Source organism: Jatropha curcas, chromosome 11 (assembly GCF_041381405.1).
Source record: "Jatropha curcas cultivar XTBG-Jc1 chromosome 11, XTBG_Jcur_1.0, whole genome shotgun sequence".
NCBI lineage: Eukaryota > Viridiplantae > Streptophyta > Magnoliopsida > Malpighiales > Euphorbiaceae > Jatropha > Jatropha curcas.
The window spans coordinates 13,806,144-13,822,516 of NC_143161.1; the positions used below are offsets into that span (position 1 = coordinate 13,806,144).

Genomic DNA, 16,373 nt, shown 5'->3' on the forward strand with positions numbered 1-16,373 from the left:
GTAGACCTCCGTGTATTTTCCAGCATATAATGGAAGATTTTATACATTGCTTGTTGATAAATAGCACTTGAGTTTTTTAGACAAATAGCATTACCAATCACTCGTATGCACAACCAATCTAGGACATTGAAATGCTATTGTACTTACATCCTCTTTGGGTATCATTATCTGATTGTAACTAGAAAAGCCGTCAAGAAAATTGGCATGGAATTCTCATTTTTTGGCATTGCCGTATTGAGGTTTTGAAAATCCACATATCCACATACCTATCTTTCCATTCTTCTTGAAAACTGGGGTGATATTCAATAGTCAGTTCGTATATTGTGCTGGTTGGATGAATCTAACTGATAGCAACTTGTTTACCTCTTCACACACCAAGTCCTCTATTCCTCTATCATTCTCTACAATGGCTGCTTGTGAGGTTTGAACCCTGATTGAATAAGCAGCTTGTGCTCCACCAAAGATTTTTCTAACGCCGGCATCTGATTGTATGCCCAAGCAAAATAAGCTTTATACTTGGTTAGGATGCTATCAACTTTCTTTTAAATAAAGGTTCAAGGTTAGCACTAATGTATATCAATTGCGGTTTCTCGATAATGCCCAATTTGATCTTTTAAAGGGGATCTTGTTGCCTTGAACTATACATTCCATGGTCAAAATCACGGCTATCTTCTTTTTGGATACATTTGACCAGTTCTATACTGGCCCCAAGCAGGACCACAATATCTTCAGCGGTCATCTGATTTATAAGCAGTAGTAATGGATGGTTGTCCTTGAAGCCTAACATAATTAGTTCAGCCTATTTATGAATGGAGGACCCTAGTTTCATCTATCCTTGTAATTATTGTTCCTTTCTCTTGAATCGACCATTTAGGCCATTCTCTAACTAGATTATGGTGAATGTAGCCTCATACATAATGGCCTCTACCCAATACACCTTTGACTCAAAAGGCTTTGGATTGGCATGTACAATCTTCACAATCAAGTCTCCGCTCCAAATGAATACAAAGTGAATCCAATCTTGCTCCACCTTCTCTTCTCGATCGATGTGGAATTTGACCGTTAGGAATCCCTTAACCAATGTCTTTCCCCCTGCAAAGTTAGTGAGTGAGACGTATGTCCGATCCAATTTGTCCTAGGATACTAAGCTTCTTGAATACCCTCAGAGACAGTATATTGACACATGTGCCCTCGTCAATGAGTATACGAGAGACTGGCATCCCATTGACATACCCTTTCACATATAATGGCTAGACATGGTTTCATATATATGGCCTTTGTAGGAGCTTTCAATATAACAGCAGTTGTTACCTCAACATTAGATGAGGGATCTAAATGATTTATCCATCAAGGGTTGGCTTCTGACCCACCTTTGGTCGAATCTCTCCTAAGAGCATGTAAACCATATTAATAGTGATTTTCATGCTTCCTATTGAGATTTCGACTGTTCTTCGTCTTGAGCTGGCAGCCTCGATTATGTTTGGCTTGGGAGTCCATACTTTTCTTTTGTCAATATATATACTATGTTGATGTTTTTAGGGTTATCAACCGTTTATACAACTGTTTTGCCAAGGTTTGCAGCCTTTGTTCTCTTATGCGTATCTTGTCATCGGCCACCCGTAGAGACTCTTCATGTTTTTCCTGAAGCCTTTCCTTTATTTTTTGGACAGCTGGATGATTTTTACCTTGAGCTGACTTATCTTTCAACTCCACTTTTCTAGATTTTGCCTTTGCATCCAAAGCAGCTAGTTCATCTTGTAACTACAATTTCTACAGTCATAGCTACCTCTTTTGAGTTATACTTAACTCGGATGTTTGTTGGGTCTTTCCAGGGTGAACCTTCTAAGGATAAGCTAAACAATTCTTGACTTGTGGGTCCCGAATGTGTATGGCACAACCCAAGAGGGGGGGTGAATTGGGTTTTCTAAAAACTGAAATAAATTTTAGAAATTCTAAACAAGAATTAGAATTCTAAGTGCAGCGGAAAAACACACAGAACTTTGTGAGAGTAGAATATGGATTAGAATCTCCTCACAATGTTCTAATTTTAGATATAGAAAGTCTGTGCAAAGTGCAGCTATTGATTAGAACAGCTTCACACTGACTTGTACAATATCAGAGCTTCTTTATGAAGGAAAGTTATTGAACTCAGAACTTCCTCATAAAGTTTGCAAGACCATATAACACTATGTGAAAGATAGTTATTAGAACTTCTTCACAGAGTCTTAATCAAATGATAAAGTAACTTTATGATGAAGAGTTATCAGGATTAGAACATCCTCATAAAGTTTAGAAAACAAAATAGAAACCCAAACAGTGAATTATACTGGAAATAGAACAACAGTTAGAACATTGTATATTCACTATATTAGAATACCAGAGTTCTAACGTTTAGAATAGATGAAACTTATTGTCATTTTAGAACATCTGAATATTAACAATTTCAGCGTTTCTAAAAATTAAACAAGAGTGTGAAAGAGACAGTATCAACCAAACTTCAGAAATAAAGAGATCAACACCGAGAGTTATAGTGGTTCGGCACTAACTCGCCTACATCCACTCCCCAAGACGCATCTTGAGATCCTCCACTAAGTTATCTCTTTTAAAGGGTAAGAGACAAACCAACAGTACAAGGCAAATAGATCAACAACCTATATCTACCCTTTTGTCCCACTAGATTTTCCAAAGGTTCTAGTTAACCTCAACCCTTTCTGTTTTTGGTAGAGTACAGAAAACTCAATTCAAGACATTGTTATCCCACACATGGAGAAGGTCGCTTGATAACCTCTATCTCAATAGCTTCTAACCTAAGCTATTACACTCAAAAGTTTAACAAAATAAAGAGCCTGTCTACTGTAGAATACAGATTCTAAATAGACAGAAAGAAACGCCTATATAAGCACAGGAAAAACAGTTTTATCAGATTAGAAGGTCGATTAGAACACAGAACTGTTTTTCAAAATGTAACTGTAAAAATTCTTTTCTTCTTTAAATATGAAAACGTTAAGGTATAGAGATGAAAAGAAAATGGGGGTAGAGTAAGTTTTGAGAGAAAAAGATTCGTTCAATGAGAGAGAGTGCTCTTAAAACAATTACTCTTACTTCACCAAATGTTTAAGGCGTGAGTGTTCCTTTATATATAGGAAACAAGGAAGCTGTCACTTTTGGAAAGAGATTGAAAACAGAATATCTTCTTTCCTTATTTTAGAAGATGTGAGAATCTTTGTTACCAAAAATTATTTCATCCTTTTTGGTAAGAGAATAAAACCCGATTTTCACTTTCCTTTAGAAAAGATTTTCGACGGCATTTATTTTGGAAAGAATTTATTTGTGAAAAGATGCACTTACCAAAACCGAAAGAGATTTCACTTTCATTTTAAGGTAAGCGAATAACTTTGAAACACCTTAGATCTTTCAAAATATATTTCCGAAAGAGTAAATGATTTTATTACCAAAAACATTAGAGAAGAAAATCTCTTTAGTTTTTAGGAAAAATAAATCTTTTCGATTTAAAGGAATATTTTCGAAAATAAATTATTTTGAAGAAAACTAATTTTTCCGAAAAAAAATATTTTTGAGAGAGAAAACGATTTTTGTGCTCATATATAACATTTCTCTCTATCCTACAAAGTTTCCTAAAAGCCTAGATGATTAGGATCTTCGAAATCTTCACTCTCAATGTAGGACTTGCCTTGTATAATTTCTTTCCAAAGAAATTCTGCATAAAATAAAATTAGCACAAATAATATAATTTAAATTTGTTTATTTTGTAATAATCATCAAAATCTGAGATAAACATTTTGACCCTTGAGCCAACATGACTAACCTAGGTTCTTTTAATTGGTCAAACACACTTCACCTTGTGGCTCATATTTGTGCCGTTTGTGGTCTGGAGGATTCAGTGGCTGAAACATCTTGAAATTTGACCTAGTACATGCACCTCACTCTTGACAGTTGACAAGAACTCTATCTAGCAAGTGGGGTGTACTAGGTACTCTTGTTCGATAGGTCCATGCTCCCATATCCTAGTGTGCACCTTTTCCTTCAACTTCTCTAGGCTCATTTGGCCTTCCTTTGTGTTGTTTCAAGGGAGGAAATTGTGGGCTTCTTCCTTTCAACCATTGATTGGTTGTTGACTTCTATATGCAAAGTAGGTCGATCTAATGGCTTATTTTGCATCACTCCAGAACCTACAGGGGTGGCTGAAATTATGTTGATAGCCACCTTGGGCAATGAATAGGGAGCTGTCATTAATGGCCTTCTAGATCGTGCTCCTGAAATAGACACAGTTGTTAGTGAAATCGACTAGGAATTATGCCACTTACGATATTCCTTTCTTGTCCTCTCCTCGGGCGGTGGGAGTATATGTCTGGTCATTAGCTTGACTTGACCATCTTTGAGAATTCAATCAAATATTAAGTTAGTCTTAGTGAGGTCAAAGAAGTGTTCCTTCAAGATTTGAGTTCCCTCAGTGGGCTGTTTCTTTGGCTAGGGCTTTGCCAAAATGGGACATTCATATTTATCCTCTAGTACTAGCTTGACTGTAGTTTATTGCCTCAAGATCAAAATTACATTCCTCAAGCTCAGTGAGGCAATGCTCAAAGATCACGGTAGTACGTCCTTTTGGATGAATTCTTCCTTTGCTCCTTTTCTTTAAGGATTTTTTTCATAAAAGTAATAATTCAACAAATTTAATTAGTGAAATCAATATATAAAAATAATAATTCCATGGGGATAAAAGATAAAAATTATGTGGAGAAATTATAAATTGATATAATTATATCACTAAAATATAAAAAAAATCATAAACTAAACTGTAAAAAATCAATAGAGGTAAGTGCCCCCTATTTCGGCCATTGTAGATCTATCCATTTTACAAAGGAAAAATTCCCCTAATAATCACGACCGGATAAAGTTCAATTTCTACCTACCTAAAAATAAAATTTGCAAGAGAAAACTTATAGCCTAAATATTAGGAAACCAATGGCTTGTTTAAATTTTGGCTATTAATCATATATTTGAGTTCCAGACTCGAATTCCACTCATTTATAATTTATTTTTATGACAATAAAAAAGAAATTTTGACCTCATTTGTAGGAATACTAATAGCTAAATTGTAAATTGAGGTAAACTGGAAGGCATATTTTATAATTAAGCATAAAATGAATAAAAAAATAAAAGAAGTTCCACTTTTAATGTCTCATATGGCAGATAAGTGATTCTACAAGTCAGAATACGAGCTATTGCGTTTCACAATCACTCAACTTACCTAAATTAGGTGATTGTAATCAACTTAATTAATAATAAATGTGAGTGATAGATTAAAATTGATGATTGCTATGTTTCACCTACCAAATAGCTTGCCTTTTCCATAGCATTCTTGTTGGTTTTTAAGTTTGATTTGGAAGGCCAAATAAAGAAACAAAGATTGTCGTTTTTCTCTTCTTATGGAGGACGACTTTGCGTGTGCTTGCATAAGTGTGATAGATCATGCTTAACACCTGTATTCCTTACTTTAAAACCCTTTTTTTCAACTAAATTATGACTAGTTGAACCATTAATAGAAATTAAGGAAAACATTTTCAATATGGAATGTGAAAAACAAGTTTAGTTGCATTTGTCAAACATTTATGGTTTAATTAATAGAAAGTCGGAGGTATCGAATTTGAATCATTTTAACTATAAAAGTCTTTATTAATTTAATAAGCTGACCGGAGAGTAATTCCTTGTTATATAGCCAATGATGTTACTATGGCTCTTCTATTAAACATTTCAACTCTAAAAAATCAAACTTACTTTTTTAGAAAACATGATATAGCATTTTATTAAATTACGATAATTTTGATGATCATTTGCGTTAAAAATTAAATGCAATATAAAATTTAAAAATGTATTTCTTGTATTAATCTACATATTTAGTACTTTAAAATTTTCTTTTTGATATATATAATTTTATAAGTTGGGGGTTTCAATAGATTCATTTTACTAATTAAAGGCGTATGCAAAATTTGAAAGAATGTCATATCTACAAAATTAAGTTAGAGGAATGACGGATCTTCAACCAAAGTTATGTGCTCTATAAACTCACGCTGTTTAAATTCTCTATTAGATTACTTTTTATGTAAGTAGTTGATTTGTACTATTTTCTTAATTAATGAAATACCTCTTTTATTTTTCTTTAAAGAAAAGGAAAACATCCCACTATAGGTTGATATCAGTTCATGCATATTCGGCTTGAACAATATAAGCTAGAAGAAAACTGCTACGTACCTCTTAAGATTTTTTTTTTTTTTTTTTTTTTTTTGAAAAATAATAAATATTTTTTACAAAAAAAAATTTGAGAAAATACTTCATAAAGAAATGAATATCTAACCCTAAATTCAATCAATTAGTAAAATAATTTAACCTTTAAAATATTTTAACCTTAACCTTTAACCCTAAACTATTTAATCAATTAGTAAAATAGATTATACAACTAAATGGATGGCTTGCCAATAAATAAAATTCAATTATTCTTAATTATTTTAGAGCACAAATCAAATTGAATTGACATAAGAGAGTGTGGATTTTTGTGATTAAAATTAAATGCCAAAGATGAGAATAAGAGCCAAGGAAAATAATAAAGCAGGTTTTTAGTAATAATAGAGGAAAATTCGAAATTCTTTAACTGTTATTTTTTTTTTCTTTTTATAGTTGCACTTAATTAATTATTCCTTTTGTTAGACAGAAAGAGACTAGAGCTAAGAATTTTATTTTTGACAAAGAAACAAAATGGAGATCAAAGATAGATTAGGGCAAGAATATATTTTCATTCTTTGAGGAATGAAAAACCCTAGCTAAACAAAGTATGGGAAATACAAAATTAGAAATTATATATAAAAAAAAAAGGTACAAATGCATGTATGTATGGTGGAGATATTCAAAATTCCTAATGATAAATATATATATTCCTTAGAAATTAAAATAAAATAATTCAAAAGATTTTTTTTTTTTTTTTTTTTTTTTTTTTTTTTTTTAAATCATCCTTCGAATTGAATCTTTGTGCCAACTGCCAACAAGATTAGCGAGCAATAAGGTCTCCCATACTGTTTGGAGATCCTTTGTAGTAATCCAGTGTGAGACAGTTGTCAACCTCTCAAGTTACTGTATCCCTTTGTCTTTTTATTTTTTTTAGGTTGTCCATTTGATTTGATGGGCAAGAAAACATGGAATAGGTTTTGGAATCAGTCTTGGACACTCTCAAATCAGAAATCTGGCAATGGAATCAGACCAAATGCAATTGAATGGTTGGCTTTCTTTTTTATTTATTTATTATTATTATTGTTAAAACTTAAAATGTAAAATACATTCCGTGCTCCGCACGCAGAGTGATATGGGATGGTGGCATGAATCCCTTTTTTTTTATCAAAGGTCTTGAGTTTAAGTCATAAATGTAGTATTTTCTTCTTTTTTATAAATTAATCCCGCTTAAATCTGGATTAATCAAACTATTAAATTTCAAATATCAGATGGTTAAAACCGAATAAAATATACTCCTTTAGAAAATTGGAGCAAATATTTTAAATAAATGGAGAAAATTTTATTATTTTCATAAGATAAAATAGATATGATGGTAGTCACTACCAAAATGACGTCTTGAAGGATCTCAGTGGTCTTGTCCATCACTATTAATCATCCTAATTTTGAGTTCTTCTTAAAGGCATTAGCTTCTACTTGAGGCACTGTAAATGAAAATATTCTCTTTCTTTTAGAGCCAACCTTACAGCTTTATTTTACTTATCAAGCAACATAATTGAGAGGTGCATAAAAAAAAACACATCAATTCAATTTTTTAGCAAAGTTTACGTCAGTATTGAGTTTTACCTTTTCATCTACTATTACCTAGAAGGTTATGTTTTTCAAAATAAAATAATTAAATTCTTTTTCTATCTTGTATTGCTTGATATCAGTGTCAGCAATACGTATCGAATGATTTAACAGTTTAGCTGCGAATAACACTTAATCTGTTTCCTTTCACACCAAAAATAACTATATATGAGTGGTAAAATACATATTAATTGATATTCAAAACAATCTTTCTTCGTCATAAATTGCTATTACGAGATATATATGAGTGGTAAATAAAAGATGAATTCAAAAGAATCACGCAATCATCTCTTTCAAGAAGTGGAAAATTATTGCCCATAAAAATGTCAATCTAGTTTGTAGTTTCACATACTAATTAACTTTTCACACAAATGACATTTTGGAGGGTAGGTTAATTAATCAATCAATACTTTGATAGCGAGAGAGAAAGGCTATAGGGATTTTATATGTGCTTCTATGTCCTTTTTGGTCTTTTCCTTTGTAAATTTTTTGTGCTGGTCTGTGTTGCTAAAGAGAGTGCTGACCTGCCCACATAGATTGATGAGGTGGCAGAAACTGGCCCCATTTTAACTTAACCCACGTTCTGACAAGCTAAATTAATCTCAAATTGCAAATTTTTTAAAATGGTTTAAGCATGAAATTGCAATTTTTTTTTATGATTCCTGTTCCGGTTTAGATCCTAAGAAGAACTAGAATCCAACCGAAATTTCAGTACTTTAATTTTCTATTCCAATTTATTTGCATATAGTTGTTTGATTCGGCTCGAAGTCCTGAGAACCATGCACAGCCCGGATCATAATTCCTTAATAAGAGTATTTGCATACCTAATATCCATTAACACATCAAAACCTAAGCAGCATTGCATTTCTTGACAAGATTATTTGTAACCTATTCTTTGTGGTATATGCCTAACTATTATTCTAAGATTGCAATAAAATCCTCGTCCATAAATCACAATGTTCGTTCAAAAAAAGAAAAAGAAACGTTTCTTACTACTTATAAGACGAAAAATAGATGCTTATGCTTATAATCCAATAGGCATATTACTCATTCATAGAATGTGTAAGAAATCTAAAACTTGACTTTGACATCTGTAGAAAGTAGAAATATACTGATAATTAGTTAGAAAATAATTTTTTTTATTTAAAAAGAAAAAAAGAAGAAGAAGAAGAAGGTTGTAATTAGCATGTTAGAATCTCTTATAGCAAGTTGAGGTATAAAGTCCTTAAAGAAATGTATTATTTAGAAATTATTCAACATTTATTAAGAGAATATAAATGGGTATATGCCAATATATGTCGCCACTAAGGGAAGAAAATGCACCAACACATGCGCCCAATTATTTCAATTTAATAATCAAAAATATTCTGCCAACTATGTTTTAAAACTGAAACCATCCAGTACTATTCTTCCTGTACAGTCGATACTGTTATTCCTGTTATAAAATTTCCATAAATTTAAAATATATATGTATAAAATTATAGAGAAAAAACATAACAAAACATTGTACATATGGCAATGTAAATGGAATCATATCCTTAATAATAATAGAGTACCAAAGGTAAAGATTTTTATGCAAATCAAATCTATAACAAAATTCATTATTCCTCGAAGATAATTGTATTCTTTATTCTTAGGTTGTATTCGACAGTAGCTTTTTAAATAGTTATAATACTAAACTCTAATTTTTTTATAGTGTTCAGTCAACATTTGAACTAACTTTAGAGATTAAGGTACCATTTTATAAAAAGGTTAATCATTGTAATATTTAGTTTTTAGCATTTTATAAAAAACTATTCAAATAGTTAAATGTTACTAAAACAGTTAACAGCTACCAAAACAGCTAATTTTGCCGAACAGATACTTGGAAATAATATTATGAAGCTATTTACAGAATATAAATTTCTAATTATACAGAACTGTTAATTAATTAGCCTTTTAAATTATAAAAAAATGATTTGGAATAATTACTAACTACTAATCAAAAACCTTTACCTCTAAGTTGAGTATATATAGAAAGCAATTGTGTTTTGTAGTCAATTTTGGTAGTTGAATTGGAATTAATGATTTGGTATAATGTGTGATGATCTGAAGACTAGTTGTCAAAAACAAGAGTCTCTTCCCACTATACAACTCTCAATCCTAACAGACTGTTCAAGGTTATTAGTATCTCAAATCTGTCAATGTCTTACAACCCAATTGAGAGATATTGTACATACAAACTGGGCCAGAGGGACCCTTTTAAGTTTCAAAACAAATTTTAGCCTAGCATTTCCATCTATGATCAATTCTTCTAAAACCATGAATTTCAACAATTTTTTTTTTTTTTATAATTTATCAATTATTTAATTTTATATGAATTAATTACTCTTTTAGTCACTATGAATGAGCTAAGATGTTCGAGATTAATTTGAAAAAAATTCTTCTGAATTTGTTTGATAAGTTTAATCAATTGATTATAATTTTTTTTATCAAGTTCATTTTCTAAACAAGCGGATTTCAACAATTGTTTGAAAGAGGTTTGCCAGTTGACTTGATAATAGTAAATCAACTTGTAAAAAACCTCCAACCCAAACTTAAGTTCATAAATAAATCAAAATATTTTGTTTTTTCTTTTTTTTCTGTTTCTTCTACTGTAAACCATGAACAACCATCGCACAAATTTGAGATTAACTGATCTACATACAAACTCAATTATATCTAAAATTTGAATCAACCTCAAGTTTAAATATACAGTGATTGAGCTAAGGTCGAACTCGGTTCGGACTCGATTAGTTTTGTAGTTAATAATAATAATAATATTATTATTATTATTAGAATGGAAATTAAAAAAAAAAAGAAAAAGAAAAAAGGAAATATTTGAAAGAAAAAGAAAAAGAAAAAGAAAAAGAAAGTGTTTGAAAAAAAAAAAAAAAAAAAAAAGAAGAAAAAGACACTTACTTTGTCCAAGTCCAAACAAATTGCATCTTATTGCATAAACAATATATAATAATTTTGGATGATTTGGAGCATGTGGGTCACCCTTATTTTCCAATAATAAATCTCAACCGTTCATCCATCCTTCTCACTCCCTATTTATACCAATCCTCCGTCTTGTTCTCTTCAGTCCAAACTTCCTTCGCTTTGAGTCTCTCATCACCACCACCACAGTAACCAAAAACCTTCCCTCTTTACTTCTCCTCCAACTTTCTGCATTATAAGTACACACTTCTCCTCTGACATCATCATCAATGGCTTGTTTGGAGATGTGCAATAAGGAGGTCAGTGAGAATCTCCTATATGTTAACTTTAATTTATTATCATATAACTTTCCTTTCCTTTTCCTTCATTTCTTTAATATCACCAAGGTCATTTCTTCATCGTTCCTTTTACAATTTCATTTTTTGTCTTAAACAATTTATGAACACATTAATATTATTTTTATTTGTTATATACACGATCTAATACATGCATGCAGGGTAAGTTTAAAAAGGATCGAGAAGAATGTACTCTTGATGGGACAACAGATTTTCATGGTCGTCCAGCTATTAAACAGAAATCTGGAAAGTGGGTTGCAGGAATTATCATCCTCTGTAAGCTCCCTCAAAATCTGAATTAATTAAACAGATTATATTATTATTTACCAATTCTTTTTCTTTCTGATATAATAATAATAATAATAATAGTGAATATGCTTATTTTTTCTTAGCCAGAAGATAGAGAGATATGGGTCCAGAATCTAATAATTAAAACTCTCATAGTCATGGTACTGTGGATATATATGTTTATTGCTTTGTCCAAACGCACTATAAAAATTACTGTACATGCTTACATCTCTACAGTTATTTATCCATAATTGCAAGTTGGAAATTTCCTGTATGTATAAGCAGAGATTTTGGTTATGATAATCTGAGTTTCTTTTTAAAGTTTTTGGGATGGTGATAAGACGATGGTCTTCTCTACAGAGAAGATGATCTAGAGATCAAAAATTGCGTTGAAAAAAGAAAAGAAAGAAAGGGGAAAGGAAAAAGAATAGAGAAGGAAGGAACAAGTGTTGAATTGTAGTTGCAGGGTGGGTTATTAGGCAGCGCTATTGAGGCTTAGCTTTTAGAATAGTTGAGTTGAGTTGGATGGCCACTATCATTTTACTATTTAGACGACACGAGAGACCGAGAAAGAGAGAGAGCGAGAAGGTGAAGAAAGCATGCATTAAGAGCAAGACGTACCTGACACGTAATCTCTCCGTTTTTGTGCAAGACGTATACCTTTGCCACGTTCCTATCTCCCTTGATTTCTCCAACCAACGTCTGAAAATCCTTTAATAAAGTAACCATAATATTTATTAAAATACTTTTTTATTTAAAATAATTAATAAATAAAAATACTTTTAATACACTAAAGATCAATTTAATTTGATCGTCATCCCGAGGTGGGATGGAAGATTCATTTTCCCTTAATTGGAGATTTGAAGTCCGAGCCCTAAGTATAGAATTCCTGCAAAAATGCACTTATTCTAGTATATATGTTCAAAAATCAAATTAAATACTCAATTTTTGGTATAATTATATTCAGTGAGCAAATTGCATCATTATTTTTAATTAGATTTATTAATTTTATTAACAAGAAATGAAAACAAGAATCGTAATTTGGTGGTATAATAATAAGGTACACGCAATAAATTAAATGATTGAATTCTATTTAAGTGAAAAAGAAAGGAAAGGACGAAAATAGCTAAGGTTGGAAAGGTAAAGAGGATAAAGAATTCTAAAATTGATAATGGTACCAAATAAAATAAATGCATGGAACGTACTTATAAGCACATGAGTAGTTTGCTTATAATAGATGTAGGTGTAAATGTCCAATCACAATTTCCAATATAGATCAACTTTCGGTTAATGATGTTTCCTTTAGATGTTAATACTCCCATATCAAAATAAATGACTCATTAATTGGATTTGCTCCATTGTTAGATACATATTTTCTTTTTCTTTTTTTCATCTTATAAAATCTCCAGAAAAATTGGTTCTTAACTCCCGAAGAGTGAGATGGGACGACATGGATCTTTTCTCCCTTAACCAAAAGTCTCGAGTTCTATGTATGGAGTTCTTTTAAACACTTGAAAAAGAGTGTTTTGCCTCTTTTTTGGGCCTGTGTTTAGATTTTAGAGTAGTCAACCAATGAACTTTGAACATCGAACGGTTAAAATTTAAAAAAAAAAGAGTTATTAATTCGTCCTTATAATAGCTGTAAACATCTTCTGCCCTGTGAAGTATGAAAGGGTGACAGCTCTTTCATATATTATTATTCTAATGGAATAAACAAAAGTAAGTTAAAAGGCGAGCTTAGGAAGGCCACTAATATGTGGCCTATGACATAAAAAACAAACAATAATAGGCAACAGAGAAGTAATTTTCTAGGAAAATAGTAATAATGTTCATCTTATTGCGAGTGTATATCGATGTCAATTTCTAGGGTACTCGTCAGATTTCTAAATTTGCATCTCTAAAGCACATGAAGATTGAAAGATGCATATAAATATAGGTGATACGGAACATGAAAAAGTATTGCTAATTGTACGTTTTAGACATTGTTGCTAGCTTGCGTGGTGCTCTTTGGACAATTTCTGATCTATGTATCAACTTATGCTCATTATGGTTCTTGAAAGCTACTTAACATTGGGTTTGTTTGCAAAATTAATTGTTTTGATAGTTATTAGTTGTTTTAATAGCATTTAGCTGTTAAATGTTTGAGTACTTTTTCATAAAACTCTAAAAGCTAAATATTCTATAGCTTATAAAACGCTACTTTAATTTTTAAAATGGCAATTTAGCGTTGCTTAAACTTAAAAAGCTGTTGCAAAAAACAGTTATTGTATTTTATATGAAAATTGTTAAAACCTAATTGGATACCCTAACTGGGTTTTGGTGGTCTGCATTTCTACACAAATGGAAATAGTTTTTTACTTGTTATGTTTTATGGATGAATCAGTGAACCAAGGCCTAGCAACCCTTGCATTCTTCGGCGTAGGCGTCAATTTGGTGCTGTTCTTGACAAGAGTATTGCAACAAAACAATGCTGATGCTGCTAACAGTGTTAGCAAATGGACAGGAACTGTCTACATCTTCTCCCTCGTCGGCGCTTTTCTCAGCGACTCCTACTGGGGAAGATACAAGACCTGTGCCATCTTTCAAGTCATTTTTGTCATTGTAAGTTTTTTTTACTTAACTGAGCATCAAACTTTCTTGCAAGTGAAATTTTATGAAGGTCTAATTTGCTTTCTTTTTTGTGTTATTAAAAATAACAGGGTCTGATGTTACTATCACTTTCATCGTATCTTTTCCTTATAAGACCAAAAGGATGTGGTGATGGAATGACTCCATGTGGGTCTCATTCAAGTATGGAAATCGGGTTCTTTTATCTCTCTATATATCTAATTGCCCTCGGAAATGGAGGGTATCAACCTAATATCGCTACGTTTGGGGCTGATCAATTTGATGAACAGGATCCTAAGGAAGGGCATTCAAAAGTTGCGTTTTTTAGCTACTTTTACTTGGCTTTGAATTTGGGTTCTCTCTTCTCCAACACTGTATTAGGGTATTTCGAAGATGGAGGGATGTGGGCATTAGGGTTTTGGGTGTCTACAGGTTCTGCCTTTGCTGCATTGGTCTTGTTTCTTGGAGGAACTGCTTGGTACAGACACTTCAAGCCTAGTGGTAATCCTCTATCCAGATTCTGTCAAGTTATCATCGCTGCGACGAAGAAATGGAAGGTTGAGATGCCACAAGATTCAGAGGACTTGTATGACTTGGATGACAAAGATGGCTCTGTTAATTCTAGCAGAAAGATACTTCACACTCATGGATTCAAGTAAGTAATTGAAAGCATTATCTGACTCATGAAATAGTCATCGCCAGTTCATCTATCTTTTGTTAAGAAACTCAGTTTATCAAACATGTCGATTAGAGGTCACTAAAATTTGTTATTAACATAAAATTCTAATTATGTTCCTCATTAAAAAACTCTCTGAACTGCTTTTTTCAAAACACTGTACTGTTAAGGAACTGCTTTAGAAAATAAGCAACAGTTTCAGCCTCAACAACTCTGACTAATGTTGGGCAATATATTTTCAGGTTCTTGGATAGAGCAGCTTTCATCTCCTCAAGAGATATGGACGATCAGAATCAGGATTGCCGCAACCCATGGCGGCTCTGCCCAATTACACAAGTAGAAGAAGTTAAATGTATATTAAGATTACTCCCAATTTGGCTCTGCACCATACTCTACTCCGTTGTCTTTACACAAATGGCCTCTTTATTTGTAGAACAAGGTGCAGCAATGAAAACTACTATCTCAAACTTCAGAATCCCTGCTGCTAGCATGTCTAGCTTTGACATTCTCAGTGTTGCACTCTTCATTTTCCTTTACCGGCGAGTTCTTGATCCGCTTGTGGGCAGAATTAGGAACTCCAAATCAAAAGGACTAACTGAGCTTCAAAGGATGGGTATAGGGCTAGTAATAGCAATAATGGCAATGGTTTCAGCTGGGATTGTGGAGTGCTATAGACTAAAATATGCAAGAAAAGACTGCAGACATTGTGAAGGTTCAAGCTCCTTAAGCGTATTCTGGCAAGTTCCTCAATATGCACTTATCGGAGCGTCTGAAGTTTTCATGTATGTTGGTCAACTGGAGTTTTTCAATGCACAAGCACCAGATGGATTAAAAAGCTTCGGAAGTGCACTGTGCATGACATCGATCTCGTTAGGGAACTATGTAAGTAGTTTGTTGGTGACTATGGTGATGAAGATTTCGACAGAGGGAAACATGCATGGATGGATCCCTGGAAATCTGAACAAGGGTCATCTAGATAGGTTTTACTTCCTCTTAGCTGCTTTAACAAGTGTAGACTTGTTTGTGTATATTGCATGTGCAAAGTGGTATAAATCTATCAAGTTCCAAGGGAGAGATGTGGCTAACAATAAGGAAGAAGATGACTTCGAAGTCTGATTATCAGAAATTAACACCTACAGTACAAAGCTAAATAAATAAGATGGAGGCATATGCATTTCGCAGTGAGTTTTCTGTTCTAAAAAGAATTGGGTCCTATAGGAGTGCAAGAAACCTATTGCTCAAATCTCTCCTATAAGACCTAATTCTCCAGTTGATTCTGCTTTTAGAGTTAGGACTGGGTAGAAATGGGTTTTTCAAATAGGTGGATTGACTTTTGGTTTAATGTCACCCATACTAATTTGCTGGGTTTTACAAGCGATAGAATTGACCGGTGCTTGTAATCAAATTTATGTAAAAAAAGGAAAAACATAGAGCAAGTTCTCTTTGTAGAATGCGCACTAAGTTACTGTATATGAGAGCTGCTCTGTTGGATTATAATAGAAAATGCCTCCTTTCCTTCAAATTACTTTTGTTAGCTTTCATTTTCACTGTCATACCTATGAAGCATATCAAGAACCTTTCTCATAAGAAGTGCAAATTCTAAACTTAATAAATTTCCTGAATTGTAATATCAAAAAATG

At 32.3% G+C, this 16,373-nt stretch overlaps 1 protein-coding gene across 1 annotated transcript; it reads left to right on the forward strand.

The window, feature by feature from the left end:
* The first annotated feature begins 10,966 nt into the window (after window positions 1-10,966).
* On the forward strand, window positions 10,967-16,255 carry NRT1.5 (nitrate transporter 1.5). The gene is made up of 5 exons (XM_012215160.4): window positions 10,967-11,126; window positions 11,324-11,438; window positions 13,834-14,051; window positions 14,150-14,712; window positions 14,976-16,255. Exons 1-5 carry the CDS (start codon window positions 11,097-11,099, stop codon window positions 15,847-15,849), a joined length of 1,800 nt encoding a protein of 599 aa, XP_012070550.1. The 5' UTR covers window positions 10,967-11,096; the 3' UTR covers window positions 15,850-16,255.
* Window positions 16,256-16,373: the final 118 nt, after the last annotated feature.

What these genes read in the sequence shown, in the direction of transcription:
- NRT1.5 (XM_012215160.4), top strand. Translation starts at nt 11,097, where the DNA reads ATGGCTTGTTTGGAGATGTGCAATAAGGAG. An exon ending in TTCAAGTCATTTTTGTCATT is followed by an intron (nt 14,052 to 14,149) that starts GTAAGTTTTTTT and finishes TAAAAATAACAG; the next exon opens with GGTCTGATGTTACTATCACT. An exon ending in CTTCACACTCATGGATTCAA is followed by an intron (nt 14,713 to 14,975) that starts GTAAGTAATTGA and finishes ATATATTTTCAG; the next exon opens with GTTCTTGGATAGAGCAGCTT.